Source organism: Balaenoptera ricei, chromosome 18 (genome assembly GCF_028023285.1).
Source record: "Balaenoptera ricei isolate mBalRic1 chromosome 18, mBalRic1.hap2, whole genome shotgun sequence".
Classification (NCBI taxonomy): Eukaryota; Metazoa; Chordata; class Mammalia; order Artiodactyla; family Balaenopteridae; genus Balaenoptera; species Balaenoptera ricei.
In genome coordinates this window covers 4,850,840-4,873,133 of record NC_082656.1, presented here as the reverse complement: position 1 = coordinate 4,873,133, position 22,294 = coordinate 4,850,840, and the positions used below count along the sequence as shown (strand labels likewise).

General features: G+C 41.1%; 1 protein-coding gene across 1 annotated transcript in view; it reads left to right on the top strand.

The window, feature by feature from the left end:
• Positions 1-22,294, top strand: part of USP12 (ubiquitin specific peptidase 12) — a 79,162-nt gene that overhangs the window by 42,326 nt on the left and 14,542 nt on the right. Inside the window, exons 3-4 of the mRNA XM_059903059.1 lie at positions 5,504-5,717; positions 18,980-19,209. Of these exons, the coding sequence (XP_059759042.1) occupies positions 5,504-5,717; positions 18,980-19,209 (444 nt within the window). The remainder of the gene's footprint in view (positions 1-5,503; positions 5,718-18,979; positions 19,210-22,294) is intronic.

The following is a 22,294-nucleotide window of genomic DNA, read 5'->3' as shown; positions in this document are numbered from 1 at the left end:
TGCAGGGTCTACAAAAGGGCTTGTGACTGACAGTCGTACAGAACTTGCACAGAGAAGTCGGTTCCCGTGAGGAAGCCTGGGGCGGGGGAGCAAGGGAGGGGGGAGGAACAGATGTCCACGAGAATCTGGATTAGGTTCACCTGGCTGCAGAGAGGGGGTGGGTAGGGGCACGTGGGGTCTAGACTTACGTAAAACAGGGCCACCTAAACAGATTGTGGTTGGGGGAGGAGGGCCTTCCCGTAGAAGGGAGGGTGTTCACAGGATGGCACCATCGCCGGCCAGCGTGGGGGACCGTGGGGCACTTAAACATTTAAAAACATTTTTTAAAGGTAATACTGTTGACATAATTGTGATTAAAACCAGTAGTTTCCAAATGAAATATGTAAGATTATTCATTGGGGACCAAAATATGAGCATTTCTAGTGTTTATTTTTATCTAAAAAGGAAAGATATAGGTTAAGCTTTACTAATTCTTAATAATTGGTCGACACTGGCACCCATACTACTCTGTCCACGTGTGTAGTGGTCCTATGTCACTGCAAGTTGCATGGTACCAAAGGCTAACAGTATCACCCCTCTTATTCATTTGTGCTGTTGCAATCTATTATGATTCAAGTGTAGACTTAGGGATTACAGGATTTAATCTATTTCAGCTAAGCTAATTTTTCAAAAGGGACAGATGGCTCAAAAAAGGTTGTTTCAAAAGTAACCATGTAGTGATGAGGTATTCCGAACCATGCTAAGTTCTTCATGCAGATCATTCATTTAATTCTTTACAAGGTTGTAGAGGTGGGTGCTGTTATAAATGTCATTTACAGATGAGGAAACTGATGGAGAGAGAGTGGCTTGGTAATTTCCCAGGGTCGGGTAGCAGAACCAGACTTGAACCTAGATAGCTTGGTTTCAGATCCTGTGTGCTCAGTGGCCAGGCTTTGCTGGTATCAAGACAGATAATTACTTAAACGAATTCAAACAAATTTGGTAGATAGGATCGACTATCTAATACCATAGTTTAGAAAGTAAAGGCTGTCAAGGAGAGAGTCTTTTCCCCTTGGACCTATGTATGTATCTTCGCGGAGATACCTTTTTCAACTTTGATATCCCTTAAAACTATGTAGCCAAATAACTGAACTGTCAAATCACTCTATTAAAATCTATAACCCATAATTTACAAAAAAGCATACTAAGTCTCATTGCTCTTACTTAATAATTTTTAGTGAAAACAAAAAATTAATATAATAATTTGAAATGTTCATCTTAATCACATTTGTTGTATTTTTAGTGTACATAATGTACATATATTATTTCTAAACAAATATGCATGTATTAGGGATATGTGCTCAAAATGATCTTATTGATGGGGATATGAGAAATTTTTTTTTTTTTTTTCAAGACTTAGAGAAAAAAGCATTAGAGAAAAAGCAGGGATAGGTCACTGTGTTCAATAAACAATTGAGAAGTCAGTGATCAGACCTTTAATATTTGCTTCCCCAGATTTTAAACCTGGTCATACCTTTGATCTTCAGAACCAGCTGAAAAAGCACAGGGTAGGTTTCAACCCTATTCAGAAGCAAGAGTGCAGAGGAAATCATCCCAGACAGTCTTTTGCATGAAAGCTATATACTTGAAGGATATGTTTTTAGGTTTCAGGAACTTAACTGAAAGTTACTATTAAAAATCAGAGAAATTGAAGGAAAAGCTTCAAAGTTATGAATAAGATTGAAAGTTAGTTTATTCTGGAGAAATAGTAGTACTTTCAACCTTTAATTTTTCCTTAATGGGGTTGATGAAGGTAAGTAAAGAAGACCATAATAGAAAGCCTCAAAGATTGGTTGTAATGTTACCTATTGCTTGTAGTCAGAAGATTAGCAGGAGGCTGACTTCAGCATTGTCTACATGCCAGTTCCTTAGCTTATTTTATTTGCTTTTTTATTAGTAGGTCAAGCTTCATCATCATAAATGTTTCTAATATACTGTGAGATGCTGTCTTTTGTTTATCTACCTGCTCTGTGGAAGTTGTTAGAGTTCCCTGTTGTTTATTCTTTAATAAAGTGTCCAAATTATGGGGATTGTATCTTCTGTTCAGTTTACAAAGCCATAGTTTGTTGGTCATTGGAGTCATTAGACTGTTGTACAATTACTAGTATTTTTCAGACTAATTAATACTGATTAATTGGTAAGATAGTCTTAGTAATATTGGAGATTCTACTGCAGGTGTACTTAGCCCCTGGATAGGCTTTATTGAAGGATATCCATGGTTGTATTCATGATCAGTAATATCAATGCATCATTGTCATATACTTTTAGCATTTCTCTGGAAAGCCTGTAAACACATCTATCTTTACGAAATCAGTTCTTGGCTCCGACTAGCAATGTGAACATAGAAGTTGTAAATCTTCTCTGAGTCTGTTGTCCTGTTCCTTTTTTGGGGTATTTAACTTCTTCCTCTGTTCCCTGAGTATCTTGTAAATTAGTAGTTCAATCTAGACACTTGGTTAAAGTTTAGGGATTTTATTTTGTTTTTTAAGGCAAGAATACTTTATAGGAATTGCTACATATTTCTTGGTGCACCACATCACGGGATGTAAAGTTTTGGCTGTTCATTTTGAATGATGCTGGAATGCATTGGGCGTTCAGGTCTGAGCCCCCCATTTTAAAGTTCCCCATCAACCTTTAACCAAATGTTTTAGGTATCCAGGGATAATTATTACCCAATCCATTATTTACAATGATTTCTTCTGAATTTATTAGCCAGAATTATTCTCTAAACAATAACTTTAATGCCCCCTGAAATAATGTTTTTATGAGAAAGGTGGGGTAAAACTTTGATGCTTTTCTTTTTTATATTCTTGTTTACAACTTCCACTGGAGACTAATAAACCACATAGATATTTGTGTAGTTGATGTGCTTTTTAATCCATTGCAGTAATTCTTTTTGATGAAAGTTGGCTCTTCAAGCCACACAAAAAGATATTCCAGGCTAATCTTGTACATTGTACATTTCCTGTCCATTACGTTGTATAGCCATATCTGTAAGTCGTCCTAGTTCCTTTTGGTGGGAAAAGGGTTTTTAGAGGCCACAATCTGGATGCAGGGGAAATTTATTGATGTGGAGACCTTTTCAGTGGACAGAACCTGAGAACGCAAACACAAACGCACACACACACGCACACACACACTTATTTTAAGATTTACAAAGAGGCATGAGTTTATACTGCTATTTCTAATTCCAATTTAACTTTAAAGGGCTTTTACTCTTCTGGTTTTTACTATTGTATCTTTTTTCCTTTACGTTAAAAAATTTGATTACGGGCTTCCTTGGTGGCGCAGTGGTTACGAATCTGCCTGCCAATGCAGGAGACATGGGTTTGAGCCCTGGTCCGGGAAGATCCCACGTGCTGCGGAGCAACTAAGCCCATGTGCCACAACTACTGAGCCTGCACTCTAGAGCCTGTGAGCCACAGCTACTGAGCCTGCGTGCCACAACTACTGAGCCTGTGCGCCACAACTGCTGAAGCCCACGCGCCTAGAGCCCGTGCTCCGCAACAAGAGAAGCCACCGCAATGGGAAGCCCACGCACCACAACGAAGAGTAGCCCCAGCTTGCCACAACTCAAGAAAGCCCGTGCGCAGCAACGAAGACCCAACGCAGCCAAAAATAAATTAAAAAAAATTTTTTTTTGATTCCTAGGGGATACTGACATAATTCCTTCCTTGCTTTGTCTTACAGTATATCTTCAGTGGTTTCAAAATAGCAATATCAATGGGTTAATTCTAGCAGTGTGAGTACTGAATGCTGTTTTAAGATTTCTTTGTTCTTTTTGTTTTTAGACTGTAGTTCAGTAGGCATGGATAGTAAAAATCCTGTGTTTTAAAGTTATTTGAAGTCATTCTTTTCTTTTTTTTTAAAGCTTTATTTATTTATTTATTTTAAAATTTACTTTATTTGGTTGTGTTGGGTTTTTTTTGCTGTGCGTGGGCTTTCTCTAGTTGCGGCGAGCGGGGGCTACTCTTCCTTGTGGTGCCGGCTTCCCATTGCGGTGGCTTCTCTTGTTGCGGAGCACGGGCTCTAGGCACACGGGCTTCAGTAGCTGTGGCTCGCGGGCTCAGTAGTTGTGGTGCATGGGCTTATTGCTCCGCGGCATGTGGGATCTTCCCGGACGAGGGCTCGAACCTGTGTCCGTCCCCTGCATTGGCAGGTGGATTCTTAACCACTGCGCCACCAGGGAAGCCCTCATTCTTTTCTTTATGTAGTTCTACCACCAATTTGGTACACATTTAGGTCTGATTTATTTGTATTTATTTTCAATTGTAGGAATTTATTCTTTCTTTTTCATTTTAATTTAGTTTTTAAAAATATGGGTACAAAGTAAACTTTTTATAACCGTGTACATGTACAGCAGTCTCACTTTCATTGCTCTCTACTCTTTTCCCTTTCTCTATAAATAACTGTTTTTATTAGCTTTTGATATATCCTTCCTAGTTTTAAAATATAAGCAAACGTGTGCACGTGTTTGTGGACATAGCTGAAGAGTGCCCGTTCTTCAACACTCTTCTCCACTTGCCTGTATCTGGTTACTATGTGCCTGACCCCGCCCCGTGGCAGTTCTCTGAGAATTGTCCTCGTTCCTTGTTTACTCCCCAGGTCCTCAGTGATGGACTTCTAGGGGTTTTATCAGCCGGCTTTGGGAGTCAGTGTCTATTAATGGGAAGGAAAAAAGAAGGCAGAAAATATTTATCAAAGTCTGTGTTATTGTCTCTGTAAAGTAGGACGACTTTCTCCCCTGTTATTAAAGAGAAGGAAGCTGAGGCTGAGTGATCAGTCACCTGCCCCAGGCCACGTGGCCAGTGAGAGGTGGGGCTGCAGCTCAGGGTTCAGCTCTGGAGCCGAGGCCACGTCCTTCTGACGGATCGAGAATAATGTGACCTGGCATTTCGGCATTTCAGTGGTTGTTAGGCTGTCACGTTGATGACTTTTTCATCTAATATTTCAGAGTATCTTGTTTTTCCTTATTTTTTGTTTTTGTTTATTTTTTGGATGGCACTGAAGAACCTGATAGTAAACCTCACTTTTATAGTTTTTTTTTAAAGAATTTTTGAGAGTTACATTTTTAAATGTGCAGTATACAAAATGCTTTGTATACAACCAATACTGTCATAACAATGGGAATTGAAAAAGGAATTCTCCAGAATCCTAAACCTTAACTAATCTCACTATTTAACCTATGTAGTTATTTAACTCAGTTTTAATAAAGGCCAAATTTATTGCATGTATTTTTCTTCAGTTTTAACCTGAAACTGATGCCAGGAGCATCCATTTAATGTTAAAATGGGTAATTTGCAGTCAGGACAATTATTTCTACTCTCAGATAGATACCTTTTAATTTATGAGGATCATCAATTCCCTATCTTGTCTTTCTCTTCTCTCAGCTGTAGACATAGAAATTCTTTCTCTGAAAAACGTGTTGCCTCAAATTTAACAAAAATGTTTTTTTCTATTCTAGTTTGGGAATACTTGCTACTGCAATTCAGTTCTTCAAGCACTTTATTTTTGTCGTCCGTTTCGGGAAAAAGTTCTCGCGTACAAGAGTCAGCCTAGGAAGAAGGAGAGTCTTCTCACGTGCTTAGCAGACCTCTTCCACAGCATCGCGACCCAGAAGAAAAAGGTTGGCGTCATACCTCCTAAGAAGTTCATAACAAGATTACGGAAAGAAAATGGTAATTCTCCTACTTCTTAATGTGTCGCTTACGTAACAGGAGGAGCAGGTGCAACGAGCATCAGCTGAGCATCTTTACTCCTGATGATGCGTTAGCCGCTGGAAAGCCAACGGTGACACTCCTGTCTCTAATGCAGCATCAGTTTAGTGAGGAGACAGTCACACAGTGATTGCTGTGAGGTGTGATCACTGTTTGAAGTATATTGTACAAAGATCAAATTCTGTGCGCCAGGAAATGAGAAATCATAATTTCTCTTTTTTTGCCTGCTTGGCTTTTCTATCAAGAAAAGTTGTGGGGTTTTGGTTTTTTTTTTTCTTTCACTTAGTGTTCATTTGTTGTTTTCATAATGCTTTCATGTGTGTTAATTCATTTGATCCTTAACGATAACCCGATGAGAGAGCATGTGATTTCCCCCATTTTAGCCATGAAAAAAACAGAAGCTAAAAGACTTGCCAGGAGTCACACCCCAGGGAAAGGAAAGACCTAACACAATAAATTAAACTTTCCAGCTTAGGGTAGGTAGTTTTAACTTCACCTCCTGTCCCCACCACCCCCCCCTTTTAAAAATAGTTACTGATTGCATCCCACTTCCCTTTTCTCTCTTAAAATATTTTTCATTTAATTTTCCTAGCAAGCCCATAAGTTAGACATTACTTCCTCACTTTACGTGATGGCACTGGCTCTCAGAGACGTTAAGGTCACCTGTCAAGCCCCACACTTCTTCCTGACATTTGAGCCCCGTGTTCTGTCCAGTGTGGTGTGCTACCTCAGAAGGTTCAGATGGACTCGAGAAACATGTAGAATTCTGTTTGTTTGTTCGTTTGTTTGGATGTAGGCATTTCAATCATTGTAGAAATAAAATTGAGTAGTATTTTTCGTTTGATTTGTTATCTGTCAAATATAATGATGTGCACAGAAATATGACTTGAGAAGTCTTTAGTGTTGGTTTTTAAACACACCAGAGGGGAGGCCTGCCCTTCAGTCAGTTGACACTGTTCATTATCACATGAATTGAGATGAGCATGGGTCATATCTCGTTCCCTAAAACATACGAAGATGCTGAAATAATACGGCTCTAGGTTACTACTCTTGAATCTGATACCTATGTTAAAGATTTTGTTCATTTTCTCCATATACAAATATAGATCAGTTGATTAATTGCTCACAAAAACACATCTTTTTTGTGTTTCCCTGACTAAAGCTAAACCTACTTACTTTCTTGAATTACAGATGTGTATAGTATCTTCTGTTGGTAAGAAAGCCAAGTACAACTCTGTTAGAATGTGGACTGAGTGATTCAAGTCTTCTCAGAGAGTCTTTTTGTCTGTGTTGGTAGTAAACTTAGAAAATTTTGCCCTGGTAGAAAACTCATGTACTGTTAACCCGTGAACAACATGGGTTTGGACTGCGTGGCTTCACTTATATGATGATTTTTTTCATTAGTAAATACTATAGCACTGCAGCATCTGCAGTGGCTTGAATCCACAGGTGCGGGCCAGGTACAGAGGAACCACATATACAGGGGGCCGACTGTGAGTTATATGTGGATTTTCAGCTGTGCAGAGGGTCACCTCTCCTAACCCCTGCTTTGTTCAAGGGTTAGCTGTACATGATAATTGAACATGCCATCCTTTCTCAGTGATTTTGTTAGTATTTTAGAAATGTTCAACGTGGGAAACATAAACTTATACAGAATGCATATTATTTTCCTTTTCACGTAATAGTACATTTTCCTTGACCTGATTGTTTAGTAATATATCGCATGTATTCTGTCTTAGTTTGGGCTGCTGTAACAAAAACACCATACACTGGGTGGGTTAAACAGTAAACATTTATTTCTCACAGTCCGGAGGCCAGGCAGTCCAGGGTTAAGGTGCCGGCAGATTCACTGACAGGTGAGGGCTGTCTTCCTGGTTTGCAGACAGCCACCTTCTCGCTGTGGCCTCTTATGGCGAAGAAAGAGGGAGAAGCAAGCTCTCTCGAGTCTCTTGTAAGAGCACTATTCTCAGCCCTTAAGACCTAAGTGACCTCCCAAGGGTCCCATCTCCAAATAGCATCATACTGGCGATTAGGATTCCATCATACGAATTTGGAGAGGGGCAGGTGCATGCAGTCCATAACATTATCTTTACGTGAACAGTGATTTTTTTTTAAATTTATTTATTTATTTATTTATTTATGGCTGTGTTGGGTCTTCGTTTCTGTGCGAGGGCTTTCTCTAGTTGTGGCAAGCGGGGGCCACTCTTCATCGTGGTACGCGGGCCTCTCATTATCGCGGCCCCTCTTGTTGCAGGGCACAAGCTCCAGACGCGCAGGCTCAGCAGTTGTGGCTCATGGGCCCAGTTGCTCCGCGGCATGTGGGATCTTCCCAGACCAGGGCTCGAACCCGTGTCCCCTGCATTGGCAGGCATATTCTCAACCACTGCGCCACCAGGGAAGCCCTCTCATTTTAGTTTTGATTTGCATTTCCCTAATTAGTGATGTTGAGCGTCTTTTCATGTGCCTCTCGGCCATCTGTATGTCTTCTTTGGTGAAATGTCTATTTAGGTCTTCTGCCAATTTTTTAATTGAATTGTTTGTTTTTTTGATATTGAGCTCCATGAGCTGTTTGTATATCTTGGAGATTAATCCTTTGTTGTTTCATTTGCAAATATTACCTCCTATCCTGCAGGTTGTCTTTTTGTCTTGTTTATGGTTTCCTTTGCTGTGAAAAAGCTTTTAACTTTAATTAAGTCCCATGTGTTTATTTTTGTTTTTATTTCCGTTACTGTAGGAGGTGGGTCAAAAAAGATATCACTGTGGTTTATGTCAAATAGTGTTTCTCCTATGTTTTCCTCTAAGAGTTTTATAGTGTCTGGTCTTACATTTAGGTCTTTAATCCATTTTGAGTTTATTTTTGTGTATGGTATTAGGGAGTGTTCTAATTTCATTCTTTTACATGTAGCTGTCCAGTTTTCCCAGCACCACTTACTGAAGAGGCTGTCTTTTCTCCACTGTATGTTCTTGCCTCCTTTGTCATAAATTAGGTGCCCATATGTGCGTGGGTTTATCTCTGGGCATTCTATCCTGTACCATTGATCTATATATTTTTTTTGTGCCAGTACCATACTGTCCTGATTACTGTAACTTTGTGGTATAGTTTGAAGTCGGGGAGCCTGATTCCTCCAACTCCGTTTTTCTTTCTCAAGATTGCTTTGGCTCTTCGGGGTCTTTTGTGTTTCCATATGAATTGTAAAATTTTTTGTTCTAATTCTGTGAAGAATGCCATTGGTAGTTTGATAGGGATTGCACTGAATCTGTAGATTGCTTTGGGTAGTATAGTCATTTTCACAATATCGATTCTTCCAGTCCAAGAACATGATATATTTCTCCATCTGTTTATGTCATCTTTGATTTCTTTCATCAGTGTTTTATAGTTTTCTGAGTACAAGTCTTTTGCCTCCTTAGGCAGGTTTATTCCTAGGTATTTTATTCTTTTTGTTGCAGTGGTAAATGGGAGTGTTTCCTTAATTTCTCTTTCTGATTTTTCGTTATTGGCGTATAGGAATGCCAGAGATTTCTGTGCATTAATTTTGTATCCTGCAACCTTACCAAATTCATTGATTAGTTCTAGCAGTTTTCTGGTGGCATCTTTAGGATTTTCTATGTATAATATCATGTCATCTGCAAACAGAGACAGATTTACTTCTTCTTTTCCAATTTGCATTCCTTTTATTTCTTTTTCTTCTCTGATTGCTGTGGCTAGGACTTCCAAAACTATGTTGAATACGAGTGGCGAGAGTGGACATCCTTGTCTTGTTCCTGATCTTAGTGGAAATGCTTTCAGTTTTTCACCATTGAGTATGATGCTTGCTGTGGGTTTGTCATATATGGCCTTTATTATGTTGAGGTAGGTTCCCTCTATGCCCATTTTCTGGAGAGTTTTTATCATAAATGGGTGTTAAATTTTGTCAAAAGCTTTTTCTGCATCTATTGAGGTGATCATATGGTTTTTCTTCCTTAATTTGCTAATGTGGTGTATCCCACTGATTGACTTGCGTATATTGAAGAATCCTTGCATCCCTGGGATAAAACCCACTTGATCATGGTTTATGATCCTTTTAATGTGTTGTTGGATTCTGTTTGCTAGTATTTTTTTCAGGATTTTTGCATCTGTGTTCATCAATGAAATTGATCTATAATTTTCTTCTTCTGTGATACCTGTTTCTGGTTTTGGTATCAGGGTGATGGTGGTTTCATAGAATGAATTTGGGAGTGTTTCTCCCTCTGCAGTTTTTTGGAAGAGTTTGAGAAGGATGGGTGTTAGCTCTTCTCTAAATGTTTGATAGAATTCACCTGTGAAGCCATCTGGTCGTGGACTTTTGTTTGTTGGAAGATTTTTAATTACGGTTTCAATTTCATTACTTGTGATAGGTCTGTTTATATTTTCTAATTCTTCCTGGTTCAGTCTTGGAAAATTGTACCTTTCCAAGAATTTGTCCATTTCTTTGTGGTTGTCCATTTTATTGGCATATAGTTGTTTGTAGTAGTCTCTTATAATCCTTTGTATTTCTTCAGTGTCAGTTGTGATTTCTCCTTTTCCATTTCTAATTTTATTGATTTGTGTTCTCTCCCCTTTTTTCTTGATGAGTCTGGCTAAGGGTTTATCAGTTTTGTTTATCTTCTCAAAGAACCAGCTTTTAGTTTTACTGATGTTTGCTGTTGTTTTCTTCATTTCTATTTCATTTATTTCTGCTCTGATCTTTATGATTTCTTTCCTTCTACTGACTTTGGGTTTTCTTTGGTCTTTCTGTAGTTGTTTTAAGTCTGTAGGGTTAGACTGTTTACTTGAGATTTTTCTTGTTTCTTGAGGTGAGATTGAATTGCTATAAACTTCCCTCTTAGAATTGCTTTTGCTGCATCCCATAGGTTTTGGGTCGTTGTGTTTTCGTTGTCATTTGTTTCTATGTATTTTTTTATTTCTTGTTTGATTTCTTCAGTGATCTCTTGGTTATTTAGTAGCACACTGTTTAGCTTCTGTGTATTTGTGTTTCTTACAGTTTTTTTTTCCTGTAATTGATTTCCAGTCTCATAGCGTTGTGGTCAGAAAAGATGCTGGATACGATTTCAACTTTCTTAAATTTTCCAAGACTTGATTTGTGACCCAAGATGTGATCTGTCCTGGAGAATGTTCCATGTGCCCTTGAGAAGAAAGTGTATTCTACCACTTTTGGGTGGAATGTTCTATAAATATCAATTAAATCTATCTGGTCTATTGTGTCATTTAAAGCTTGTATTTCCTATTTTATTTTCTATTTGGATGATCTGTCCACTGGTGTAAGTGGCGTGTTAAAGGACCCTACTATTATTGTGTTACTGTCGATTTCTCCTTTCATGGTTGTTAGCACTTGCCTTATGTATTGAGGTGCTCCTACGTTGGGTACATAAACATTTATAATTGTTATATCTTCTTCTTGGATTGATCTTGATCATTATGTAGTGTCCCTCCTTATCTCTTGTAACAGTCTTTATTTTAAAGTCTATTTTATCTGATACGAGTATTGCTACTTCAGCTTTCTTTTGATTTCCATGTGCATGGAATATCTTTTTTCCTTCACTTTCAGTCTGTATGTGTCCCTAGGTCTGAAGTGGGTCTCTTGTAGACAGCATATATATGGGTCTTGTTTTTGTATCCATTCAGTCAGTCTGTATCTTTTGGTTGGGGCATTTAATCCATTTACATTCAAGGTTATTATTGATATGTATGTTCCTATTACCATTTTCTTAATTGTTTTGGGTTTGTTTTTGTGGGTCTTTTTCTTCTCTCGTGTTTCCTGCCTGGAGAAGTTTCTTTAGCAGTTGTTGTAAAGCTGGTTTGGTGGTGCTGAATTCTGTTAGCTTTGGCTTGTCTGAAAAGCTTTTGATTTCTCTGTTGAATCTGAATGAGATCCTTACTGAGTAGAGCAATCTTGGTTGCAGGTTTTTCTCTTTCCTCACTTTAAGTATATCCTGCCACTCCCTTCTGGCCTGTAGAATTTCTGCTGAAAAATCAGCTGATAACCTTATGGGGATTCCTTTGCATGTTATTTTTTGTTTTTCCCTTGCTGCTTTTAATATTTTTTCTTTGAATTTAATTTTTGTTAGTTTGATTAGTATGTGTCTTGGTGTGTTTTTCCTAGGGTTTCTCCTTTATGGGACTCTCTGTGCTTCCTGGACTTGGGTGACTATTTCCTTTCCCATGTTAGGGAAGTTTTGGACTATAATCTCTTCTAATATTTTCTCAGACGCTTTCTTTTTCTCTTCTTCTGGGACCCCTATAATTTGAATGTTGGTGTGTTTAGTGTTGTCCCAGAGGTCTCTTAGGCTGTCTTCATTTCTTTTCATTCTGTTTTCTTTATTCTGTTCCACAGCAGTGAATTCCAGCAATCTGTTTTCTAGGTCACTTATCCGTTCTTCTGCCTCAGTTGTTCTGTTATGGATTCCTTCTAGTGTTTTTTCATTTCAGTTACTGTGTTGTTCATCTCTGTTTGTTTGTTCTTTAGTTCTTCTAGATCTTTGTTAAACATTTCTTGTATTTTCTCAATTCGTGCCTCCATTCTATTTCCAAGATTCTGGATCATCTTTACTGTCATTACTCTGAATTCTTTTTCAAGTAGATTGCCTATTTCCTCTTCATTTATTTGGTCTTGTAGGTTTTTACCTTGCTCCTTCATCTGACATATTTTTTGTCATCTCTTTTTTGTTTGTTTTTTTTTTTTATAAGTGAGATTGTGTTCCTGTCTTACTGGTTGTTTGGCCTGAGGCTTCCAACACTGGAGTTTGTAGGCTGTTGGGTAGAGCTGGGTCTTGGTGCTCATATGAGGAATTCCGTGAGACCTCACTCTGATGAATATTCCCTGGGGTCTGAGGTTCTCTGTTAGTCCAGTGGTTTGGACACAGAGCTCCCACCGCAGGGGCTTCAGCCAGACCCCCGGCTCGTGAACCGAGATCCCGCAAGCCACATGGGGTGGCAAAAAAAAAAAAAATGAGAGAACAATAACAAAGTAAAAAATAAAATTAGAGTAGGAAACTAACAGATATGTTAGAAAGACTATAAAAATGAAAATATAGATGAATCAACAACCGGAAAGTACATCAGTACCACAGTAGTAAAAAAGAGGAGGAGGGAAAAGGAAAGAAAAGAAAAGGAGAAAAAAGAGGGGGGAAAGCCCTTGGCTGTGGAGGGAGGGGCCTAAGGAAGGGCGAGGTTTGGGTGGTGGGCGGGGCCAATGCTCAGGACCCAGATGACTGGAAAACGCCCTGGGAGCTATAGCGGGTGCGGCTTAGGCTCAAGGAACAGAAGGGGCCCAGGTGTGCTCCCCACCCCTGGTTTCAGAGGGCTGGGGACCTCACCTGGGAGCCCAGCAGGCTTCCTGGGCTCGAGTGGGAGGGGCAAACGCCCTTCTCTCCTCTCCTGCTCCTCCCACCTGCCTCTCCTGTTCTCCCCTGGCCTCCTTCCTATGCCCCTAGGACCAATGCTGCCAGGGGGAGGGGTGGGCCCTGGAGGGCAGAGGACCAGCCTGGGAGCTCAGCAGGCTCCCCGGGCAGAGTGGGCAGGGCAGACACCCTGCGCTCCTCTCCCTCTCCTCCGGGAGGGCCCCTCCCATCTGCCTCTCCTCATCTCCCCAGCCTCCCTCCTATGTCCCCAGGACCCACGTGGCCTGGAGGGGGCTTTGGAGCGGGGGTACCAGCCTGGGAGCTCAGCAGGCTCCCCGGCCCGAGTGGGCCAGGCAATTGCCTTCTGTTCCTGTTTCGCTCCTCCGGAACGGTCCCTCCCGCCTGCCTTTCCTGATCTCCCCCGCCTCAGGGGCGCCAACCCTGTCTGGCTTCCACTTCTCCTCCCCCTTCAGTCCCCCCACGTCCTACCGGTTCACTTGGGGGTTCCTCCCGTCTCCTTGGGCGTCAAGGTCCCCACCAGTGGCCGGCAGGCACCCTAGTTGGGAGACGCTAACTCGGCATCTTCCCACACCGCCATCTTAGAATGTATTTTCTGGAGTGTTCTTAAATCAGTCTCCTTCCATGTTATGTTAAAAACTTCCCATTCTGTATTCCCAGTGGATGTTAGCTCTATATTGTTTTAACCACTATTGCTTTATATTACTAATCATTTAGATATCCCTTGGAAGGAATCTATTTGCATTTCAGTAATGGATTTTTGTTTTTAAAATTTTAATTTATTTTACCTAATCAAAGCAGAAGACACTACAGCACTGTGCTCCTACACACGGGGTGGTAACACTTGCTCCACACATATGTTGTCTTTGATGACAGGGAATATTTGCATTGCGTTGATGATTGTATGCTTAGTCCCTACTGTGTTCCAGGCACTGTGCAGGAGTTAGGGATAATGAAATAAGACAAACCTCTGCCCTCACGGGGCTGACATTCTAGCCAGAAAGATAGACAAACAGTTACATAAGATAATGTGGCATTGGTACAAATAAAAGTAAGCAGGGCAAGGTGGTAGAGGATGAGGGAGTTGATAAGTGATGTGAGAGCAGAGATTTGAAGTGAGAGACAAGTCATTTGAAGACCAGAAGCAGGGTTGTTCCAAGCAGGTAGAACAGAAACTGCAGTTGCCCTGAGTGCTTGAAGGACAGCAAGAAAATTACTGCAGCTAGAGTGGAGTGAGATGAAGGTCAAGTCAGAGAGAAAGAAGGGCCAGGCAGCTCCCAGTTTATTGTGAAAGCCACGGGAGGCCCCTGGAGGGCTCCGCTCCGCATCAGAAGGTCCCCTGGCTGCCGGGGGCCTGGTGGCAGGAAGGGGCGCCCATGGGCAGCACGAGGAGAAGCATGGCGACTGGCCGGGAGACTCCTGTAGTCGTGGAGGTAGGAAACGAAGCCATCTGTTTATGATGATTGACTTCTGTCAGCTCTCCCTTGTTTAGAAGAATTAACACACAGGTTGGTGACCTAACTTACCGAGAGTTGACTCAGCTGGATCATCTAAGGAGGACTTGAAGTCAGACCAGCTGGCTCGAGGCAAAGTGCATTATTCACATTGTTGTTTGGGGCCAAGTTTTTTCTTCTCATGTCGTCTTAGCTGTTTCAACCCCTGTTATCTGTTCCTTCATTCATTCACTCAAGACATGTCAGGCACGTCTAATGTGTGGCAGTACTGTTCGGAGTGCTGGGGATACAGCAGTGAATGCAGTGGGAAGGGTGCTGGTTCTCAGGGAACCTGTATGTACACAGCAGCATTTCGGGTGCTATGGAGAGATACAGATACAAAAATATAAACACATATTCAAGTATTCGTCTTCCTCAAGCGAGGAAATAACTAGTTGTTCACAAATAGCAGCTATTAAATAGATTTTAGTAAATAATTTCTCATATTCATTAATCCTTTTTCTCCAAAAGAGCATGAAAGATATTTTGTATGATGAAAAGCTGTAGCTATTTCTGAATTATGAAGAAAACTTACTTTTAGGCAGTGATTTAGTTTCCCTCTTTTATTTTTTTGCATTGATGTTACAGCTATACCAAGACTTTGATAGCTTATACATTTCATATACGTTTATTTAATATTGACATTGTCTGTCTCTCCCGCTAGACTGTCAGTTCCTCAGTGTCGGGAGCCATTTGTTCCTATGCACCTTTGTAGTCCGAGCACTTAATCCAGTTCCTGGCACATCGGAGGTGCTTACTAGATATTTGTTGGATGAGTGAATGAATGAGTGAATTTGTTTAATTTGCCAAAGCAAGTTTGAAGTCCGCCTTGCCCATTGTGCTGCTTTGCAGAGAAGAAAGCCACCCATAAGAAAGCTAAGAGTTTAGAAATATAATACAGTTTACAGGGATTGTCATGAGGCCATTTAGTTGATGATGTTCAGATGTTTATGTGGTCTTGGTTGGTGTTTAAAACTACAGTGGCTGCTCTTAGTTGAGGCTCTGCAAGGTTCTGGTATGTTCGGTTTACTATGTTTATAGAAAGTGGACTATAATATTTAAAATATTTTAACAAAATAGAGTATTTTCTGATTTACTTTGTGTCTCATTTGTAGAGCATTCAGGTCAATTGAGGTATTTCTTTGAATATGATGTCATTGTTCTGTATTAAAGGAACATCCCCCCAAAAAAGATATTTCAACTTTAAAAAAAATTAAAACATTTGCATATTTCTGCTTTACAAAAAAATATTTATTTTGAAAAACATGCATATATGCTAAAATAATTTAAGAGGGAAGAGTGAGTCTAGCTTGTGGCATTAAGCCATCATGTAGCTATTATCCTCTGTGGTGAATTATTCAGCCCTCACCGTAACCAGGCCCTTAGCAGTGATTATAGAGTCTTTCTCCTGGTCCTCTCCCATCATCCCTCCCTCTAGATTCTCCATGACTTCCCCAGTTTGTTTCCACTTTGCTCAAGACCCCTAAACACCTCTAGCATAATCTCCTTGCAGTCCTCATCTTAGTGGGCCTCCTGAGGTTGGTGATTCTATGACCTGGGGAGGGGTAAGTGAGAGATGGAGGCTCTTGGTTTTTGAGGGGTTCCATTCACGTCCAGGAGCTGCCTGGACACGGAGCAGCTTAGGGCAGGAGTCGGGGTGGATGGAGAAACCATGGATCAGGCCATTAGTGCACGAGCGGAGGTTAGCCATGACCCCAGAAGGGTGAGGGTTAAGGGTAGGATGGCCAGATCTTACGAGCTTTCTTGATTGAGGGAGAGTTTTTATATGCAAGTGAAAGTGTAGTGGTTTAGGGGTGACAGCAGGAAGCTAGAAGATGCCAAAGAAATGGGGAGTTTAGAACTGAAAGCAGCTCTTAGAAGGAACAGCAGACAAAGGGTTGCAAAAGAAGAAAATCCCTAGGATGAGGAAGGAAATGAGGTACAGTAATAGTGGAGACTAGGAGACTGGGGTGAGGGGCAGGGTGGTGTTCTTAGGGATGGAGATGATTGCCTTGAGAGGCGAGGGGAAAGGTCGTTGACCTCAGTTATCTCACCTTTGGCATAGACCAGTCCATTGGTGGCACCATCTGAGGGTTCCGAGCATGACTTGGCTTGATCTCGGAGATGGAGAGGATAGCCGGAGGGTTTGCAGAGGTGCAGGTGTCTCACGGTGGGGGTGGTGTGCGGCGACTTCTGCCGGAGCAGGTGGTGGAGTGGTGTCAGATGCTTTGGATCCACTGTCCCTCGTGGGCAAAACCCAGAAGACACGCAGTACAACAAATTACAGATCAGTTAGAGGTTAAGTCCACATGGGCTAATGCAGTAACTCTTAGGACTCAGGGCTTTTATTGTTCTTAAAAATAACATAGGGAGTTGGTTTAAGGCTAATCAAACCCCTCAGGACAGACTTATAGCAGAGAAGTGAAGTATGGCTCCGGGTGCAGTCCTAGCATCATTGTGTTGGCCTGTGACATGCCCGCGACCAGAGGTGGAACCACAGGACGGATCCAGACAGTCTTGCTCTAGCACCTGCACCTTAAATCTGATACTTTTCAAAGGTCTTTTTGACACCTAGATTAAAATCATTATTTTCTTTTAATATTCATGAAAATGAATATTTTCACTTGCTCCCATTTTATCTTTATAATAACCTTGCAGAGGAAGATGGTATTCCATTTTAGAGACAGGAAAATCGAGACCTTTTTCGTTACAGTGGGGTTGAATGTTTTTTCATGTGTTTTATTTAAACTTTTGAATCTTGTTTCTATAAATTGTTGATTTCAAGTCCTTTGCCAACTGAGATAAACTCTTTATATTATATGTTGAAGATGTTAATAACTTTCAGGTTTTACTGTTTTTAACTTTTTCAATGAGTTCTAATGCATGGAACTTAGTTTTATGCAGTCATGTCTGTAGCTCTTCTAAAATGTAATTTTTTAATTCCTTTTATTTTAGGAAGGCTTTCCCTAAGTTTTCTTCTCAATTTCTATTCTATCATTTAAAATAATGTAAACTGTGAACTTCCTGGCACGTATTAAATGTTTACGGAAGCTCTGAAGGTGAAGCTTCCTGACTAGGTGGTTATCTGAGTGCGTTTTGTTGGCTGGACCACGGGCGCCTTGTGTGGCCAGGTGGCCCCGGCTGCCTGTGTGTGGCTCACTGGGGCCGGATGGCCTGGCTTGAATCCTGGCCCTGCCGCTTCCTGGAAGTGACTTTACCACTTGATCCCCTTTCCTCACTTGTGAAATACCGTTAATAGCAGTGTCACAGGGCATGAGACCCTGCCCCTGAAGTCCTTCCTCTTCAGGCTCAGGGTGCATGATGCAAGCACAGGTCAAGCACTTAATGTTAGCGACCCTCAGGTTTCCACGACATTTACTTATTCCTGTAACTACAGGGAACGTTCCACAGAGTTACAGACCTCACATTTGGAAGGGGCCTTAGAGATTCTCTGGATTAAAGGTAGTTCATGGTGCCTTTGTTCCCTAAACCTGACTGCACAGCGGACTCACCTGGAGGAGCTTTGAAAAGTGCAGGTTCCAGGCCTCATCTCGGACTTAATCAGAATCTCTGGCATGTATGGCCCAGTATTGTTTAATGTTAACAACTTCCTCTGTGGTTCTATGCATTTGCGTTGGCACTGCCAAGAGGTTGTCCAGCTTCTACTTTAAAACTTTCCATGTTGGGACTTCCCTGGTGGTGCAGTGGTTAAGAATCCACCTGCCAATGCAGGGGACACAGGTTCGATCCCTGATCCAGGAAGATCCCACATGCCAGCGGAGCAACTAAGCCCGTGCGCCACAACTACTGAGCCTGCGCCCTATAGCCCGCGAGCCACAACTACTGAGCCCACGTGCCACAACTGCTGAAGCCCGCGTGCCTAGAGCCTGTGCTCTGCAACAAGAGAAGCCACCGCTGTGAGAAGCCTGCGCACCGCAACGAAGAGTAGCCCCCACTCGCTGCAACTAGAGAAAGCCCGCGTGCAGCAGCGAAGACCCAATGCAGCAGCCAAAAAAAAAAAAACTTGCCATGTTGTAATATTTGTGGACTAATAGATTAAGTGAGCTAATAAAAAGCAGTTGTTTCTTATCTCCTTAGTACATTATGTGTGAGGATAGGTTTTGCTCTTTTCTCATTGATCTATTAGTATTTTTTTTTAAGATTCTCTTTCATCATAACTTTATTTTCTCCAAATTCAGTCATAATTTGTATATGTGAAAGATACCTATTTCTTGTACATTACTATAACAGTTCCAAACATTTTCCTTAGTTTTGATAGAATACAATTTTTTTTAATTTAGTTTTTTAATGAAGTTATTAATTCTGAAATAAGTCTCTGTATATTCTTATTTTTAGAGCTTTTTGACAACTACATGCAGCAAGATGCCCATGAATTCTTAAATTACCTATTAAATACAATTGCTGATATTTTACAAGAAGAGAGAAAGCAGGAAAAACAAAATGGTCGTTTGCCCAACGGTAATATTGACAGTGAAAATAACAACAGCACACCAGACCCAACGTGGGTTCATGAGATTTTTCAGGGAACATTAACTAATGAAACCAGATGTCTTACTTGTGAAACTGTAAGTATATCATAAAATTTCATATAGAACAAATCTAATCCATTATATTAAATGTTCTTTGAGAATGGATATGAGAGATGAACTTGAAAGTTGTAATCCTCAGGTGTAGAGTATATGACTGTGACAGATGCGCCTCTCCGTTGTCTGCTTATTAATAGTGAACACTGAGGTGGCAGAGAAATACTCGCTGCAGTTTGAACTATTGGAGTTTGTTTCACTACAGGAGACCATAGAGCCGCGTTCTGGAAATTACAGTCTTAGTTGAGCTCGTAAGAAACCTACAGGTCAGGGAAGTATATTAATTTGTTGTTCCTTTTCCTACAATTATGTTTGTTGTTTATGGTTGGAGTAAAAACTGAAGCCTACTGTGTACACTCAAGGAGGGAAACTACCCCCTTGCTGGGTAGTTTGTGAAGAGGAGCAGTAGGTAAATCTCTTGAAAACGGTTTACTCATAGGGTCGGATAACGCAGGCCTCCGGTTAAGTTCTTACCTTGTTCTCCCTTGACGCACGAAAGGTCAGACTCTTACTTAGGCACCTTTATCCAGTTCTGCCAGTGACCCCCTTCACAGCACAGCCTCCTCTCAGCACAGGGTCTGGTTTTAGAGTTCAGTGGTTTGCATCGCCTGTGGTCACCATGCTTCCTTTAGCCTCCTGCAATCTGGAACATGTTCATAGTCTTCTTGTCTTTTATGATACTTAACATTTTGAAAGACTATGCCCCTCCCCCTTTTAATCTAACATTCCTCGTATCAAGTTTGTCTGATGTTTCCTTCTAATGAGATGCAGGTTGTGCGTTCTTTTTTTTTCTTTTATTAATTAATTTTTTATTTTTGGCCGCATTGGGTCTTCGTTGCTGCACGCTGGCTTTCTCTAGTTGTGGCGAGCGGGGGCTACTCTTTGTTTTGGTGCGCGGGCTTCTCATTGCGGTGGTTTGTCTTGTTGTGGAGCATGGGCTCTAGGCGCGCGGGCTTCAGTAGTTGTAGTTGCAGCACGTGGGCTCAGTAGTTGTGGCACGTGGGCTTAGTCGCTCTGTGGCATGTGGGATCTTCCTGGACCAGGGCTCGAACCCGTGTCTCCTGCATTGGCAGGCGGTTTCTTAACCCCTGCACCACCAGGGAAGCCCCGGTTGTACATTCTTGGCCGGAACAATTCATAGTTAATGTGTCCTCGTCAGGATATCACATACAGGCACACAGTTCCGTCTGCCCCTCGTTGGTAAAATTAATTTTGATCTCCCATTCACGATGTTGTTCAGTTTCTCCACTTCATAATGACTGTTTTTTATGCCCTTGTAACTAGTAGGCAGACTGTGGGAGACACAGATATTCTTGTTCCTCATCAAAATCTCCCCCCAGACTTAGCATTCACTGATGATTTTTGCCCAATCCAGTCTTTACTGTGATGGTTGTACTGCTAGTTTTTAATAGCAGAGGAGAGTAGCGTGGTCAACTGGAAAAGAGTCCACAAGCAAGAAAAGTAAGGGAAATGCTTTATGGATGTTGGAAAGAATAACATAGTCTACTCAGTTAACTGAATCAGATAAACTTATACTGGCAGAGACTAATAAGGAACTGTCTTTTTTTTTTTTTTTTTTTTTTTTTAATAGATTTAAGAAAAATGGAGTGGAAAGTACAGAGAGTTCCCAAATTGCCCCCCTCCCCACTTCCCCCTAATAGTAACATCCTTGGCATTAGTGAGATATATTTGTTGCAATTGATGGGCCAGTGTCGATACATTATTATCTAAAATCCATAGTTTACATAAGGGTTCATTCTTGGTGTTGCCTGTTGTTTGATCTCTCTTTGTTTTGACAAATGTATACTGATGTGTCAGTCACTACAGTATCCTACAGAGTGGTTTCACTCTGTGCTCCACATATTCCTGCTTCCCTCCTCCTCAACCCCTGGCAGCCACTGGTTGTTTTACTGCCTCCATAGTTTTGCCTTTTCCAGATGCCATGTGGTTGGAATCATAGAGTATGCAGCCTTTTCAGATTGGCTTCTTTCACTTAGCAGTATGTATTTGAGGTTCCTGCGTGTCTGTTCACAGCTTGATAGCTCATTTCTTTTTATTGCTGAATTACGATTTATTGTCTGGAGGTACCAGAGTTTATCCATTCACCTACTGAAGGACATCTAGGTTGCTTCCAAGTTTTGATAATTACGAACAAAGCTGTTATGAACATGCATGTGCAGGTTTTTGTGTGGGCATAACTTCTCAGCCTCTTTGGTTAGTGCAGCCCTGGGGAGCACAATTGCTGGATCATGTGGTAAGAAGAGTGTGTTTAGTTTTGTAAGGAACCACCCGAGTGGCTGCACCATTGCACGTTCCCACCAGCTATGAGTGAGAGTTCCTGTTGCTCCACATCCTTATCAGCGTGTGCTGTTGTCAGTGTTTTGGATTTTAGCTCTTCTGTTGTAGATGTGTAGTGGTGTCTTGTTGTTGTTTTAATTTGCATTTCCCTGATGACATATGATGTGGAGCATCTTTTCATGTGCTTATTTGCCATCTGTATATCTTCTTTGGTGAGGTATCTCTACTGGTCTTTGACCCATTTTTAAAATCAGGTTGTTTGTTTTCCTATTGTGGAGTTTTAAGGGTTCTTTGTATATTTTGGATACCAGTCCTTTATCAGGTGTGTCTTTTGCAAAGACTTCCTCCCAGTCTGTGGCTTGTTTTCTCATCCTCTGAACCGTGTCTTTGGTAGATCAGAAGTTTTTAATTTTAAGTATTAAATTTTAATTTTAATAAAGTCCAGTTTTTTCCTTCATGGAAATGCTTTCGATGTTCTTTAAATGCTTTTGGTGTTGTATTGAAAAGTCATAACAGACCATCAATGGGTGTAGAGTTGTTGCGAGTGGGAGGCCCCGGGGACCAAGTCGGAGGTCCCTCCCATTGCATCGCGTCGTCCCCTTGCGCGTAGGAAAAGTGATGACTAAAGTTCTGTCCTACTCCAGTTCAGATGAATAAGTAGTAACTTCATTTTTATAAGATGACATTCATAATTCAAACAGAACATTGTTCAATTTTGGGGGGAAAAGAAGGTCATAAGTGAAGATTATAGTTTGGCCTTTAGGGCTAA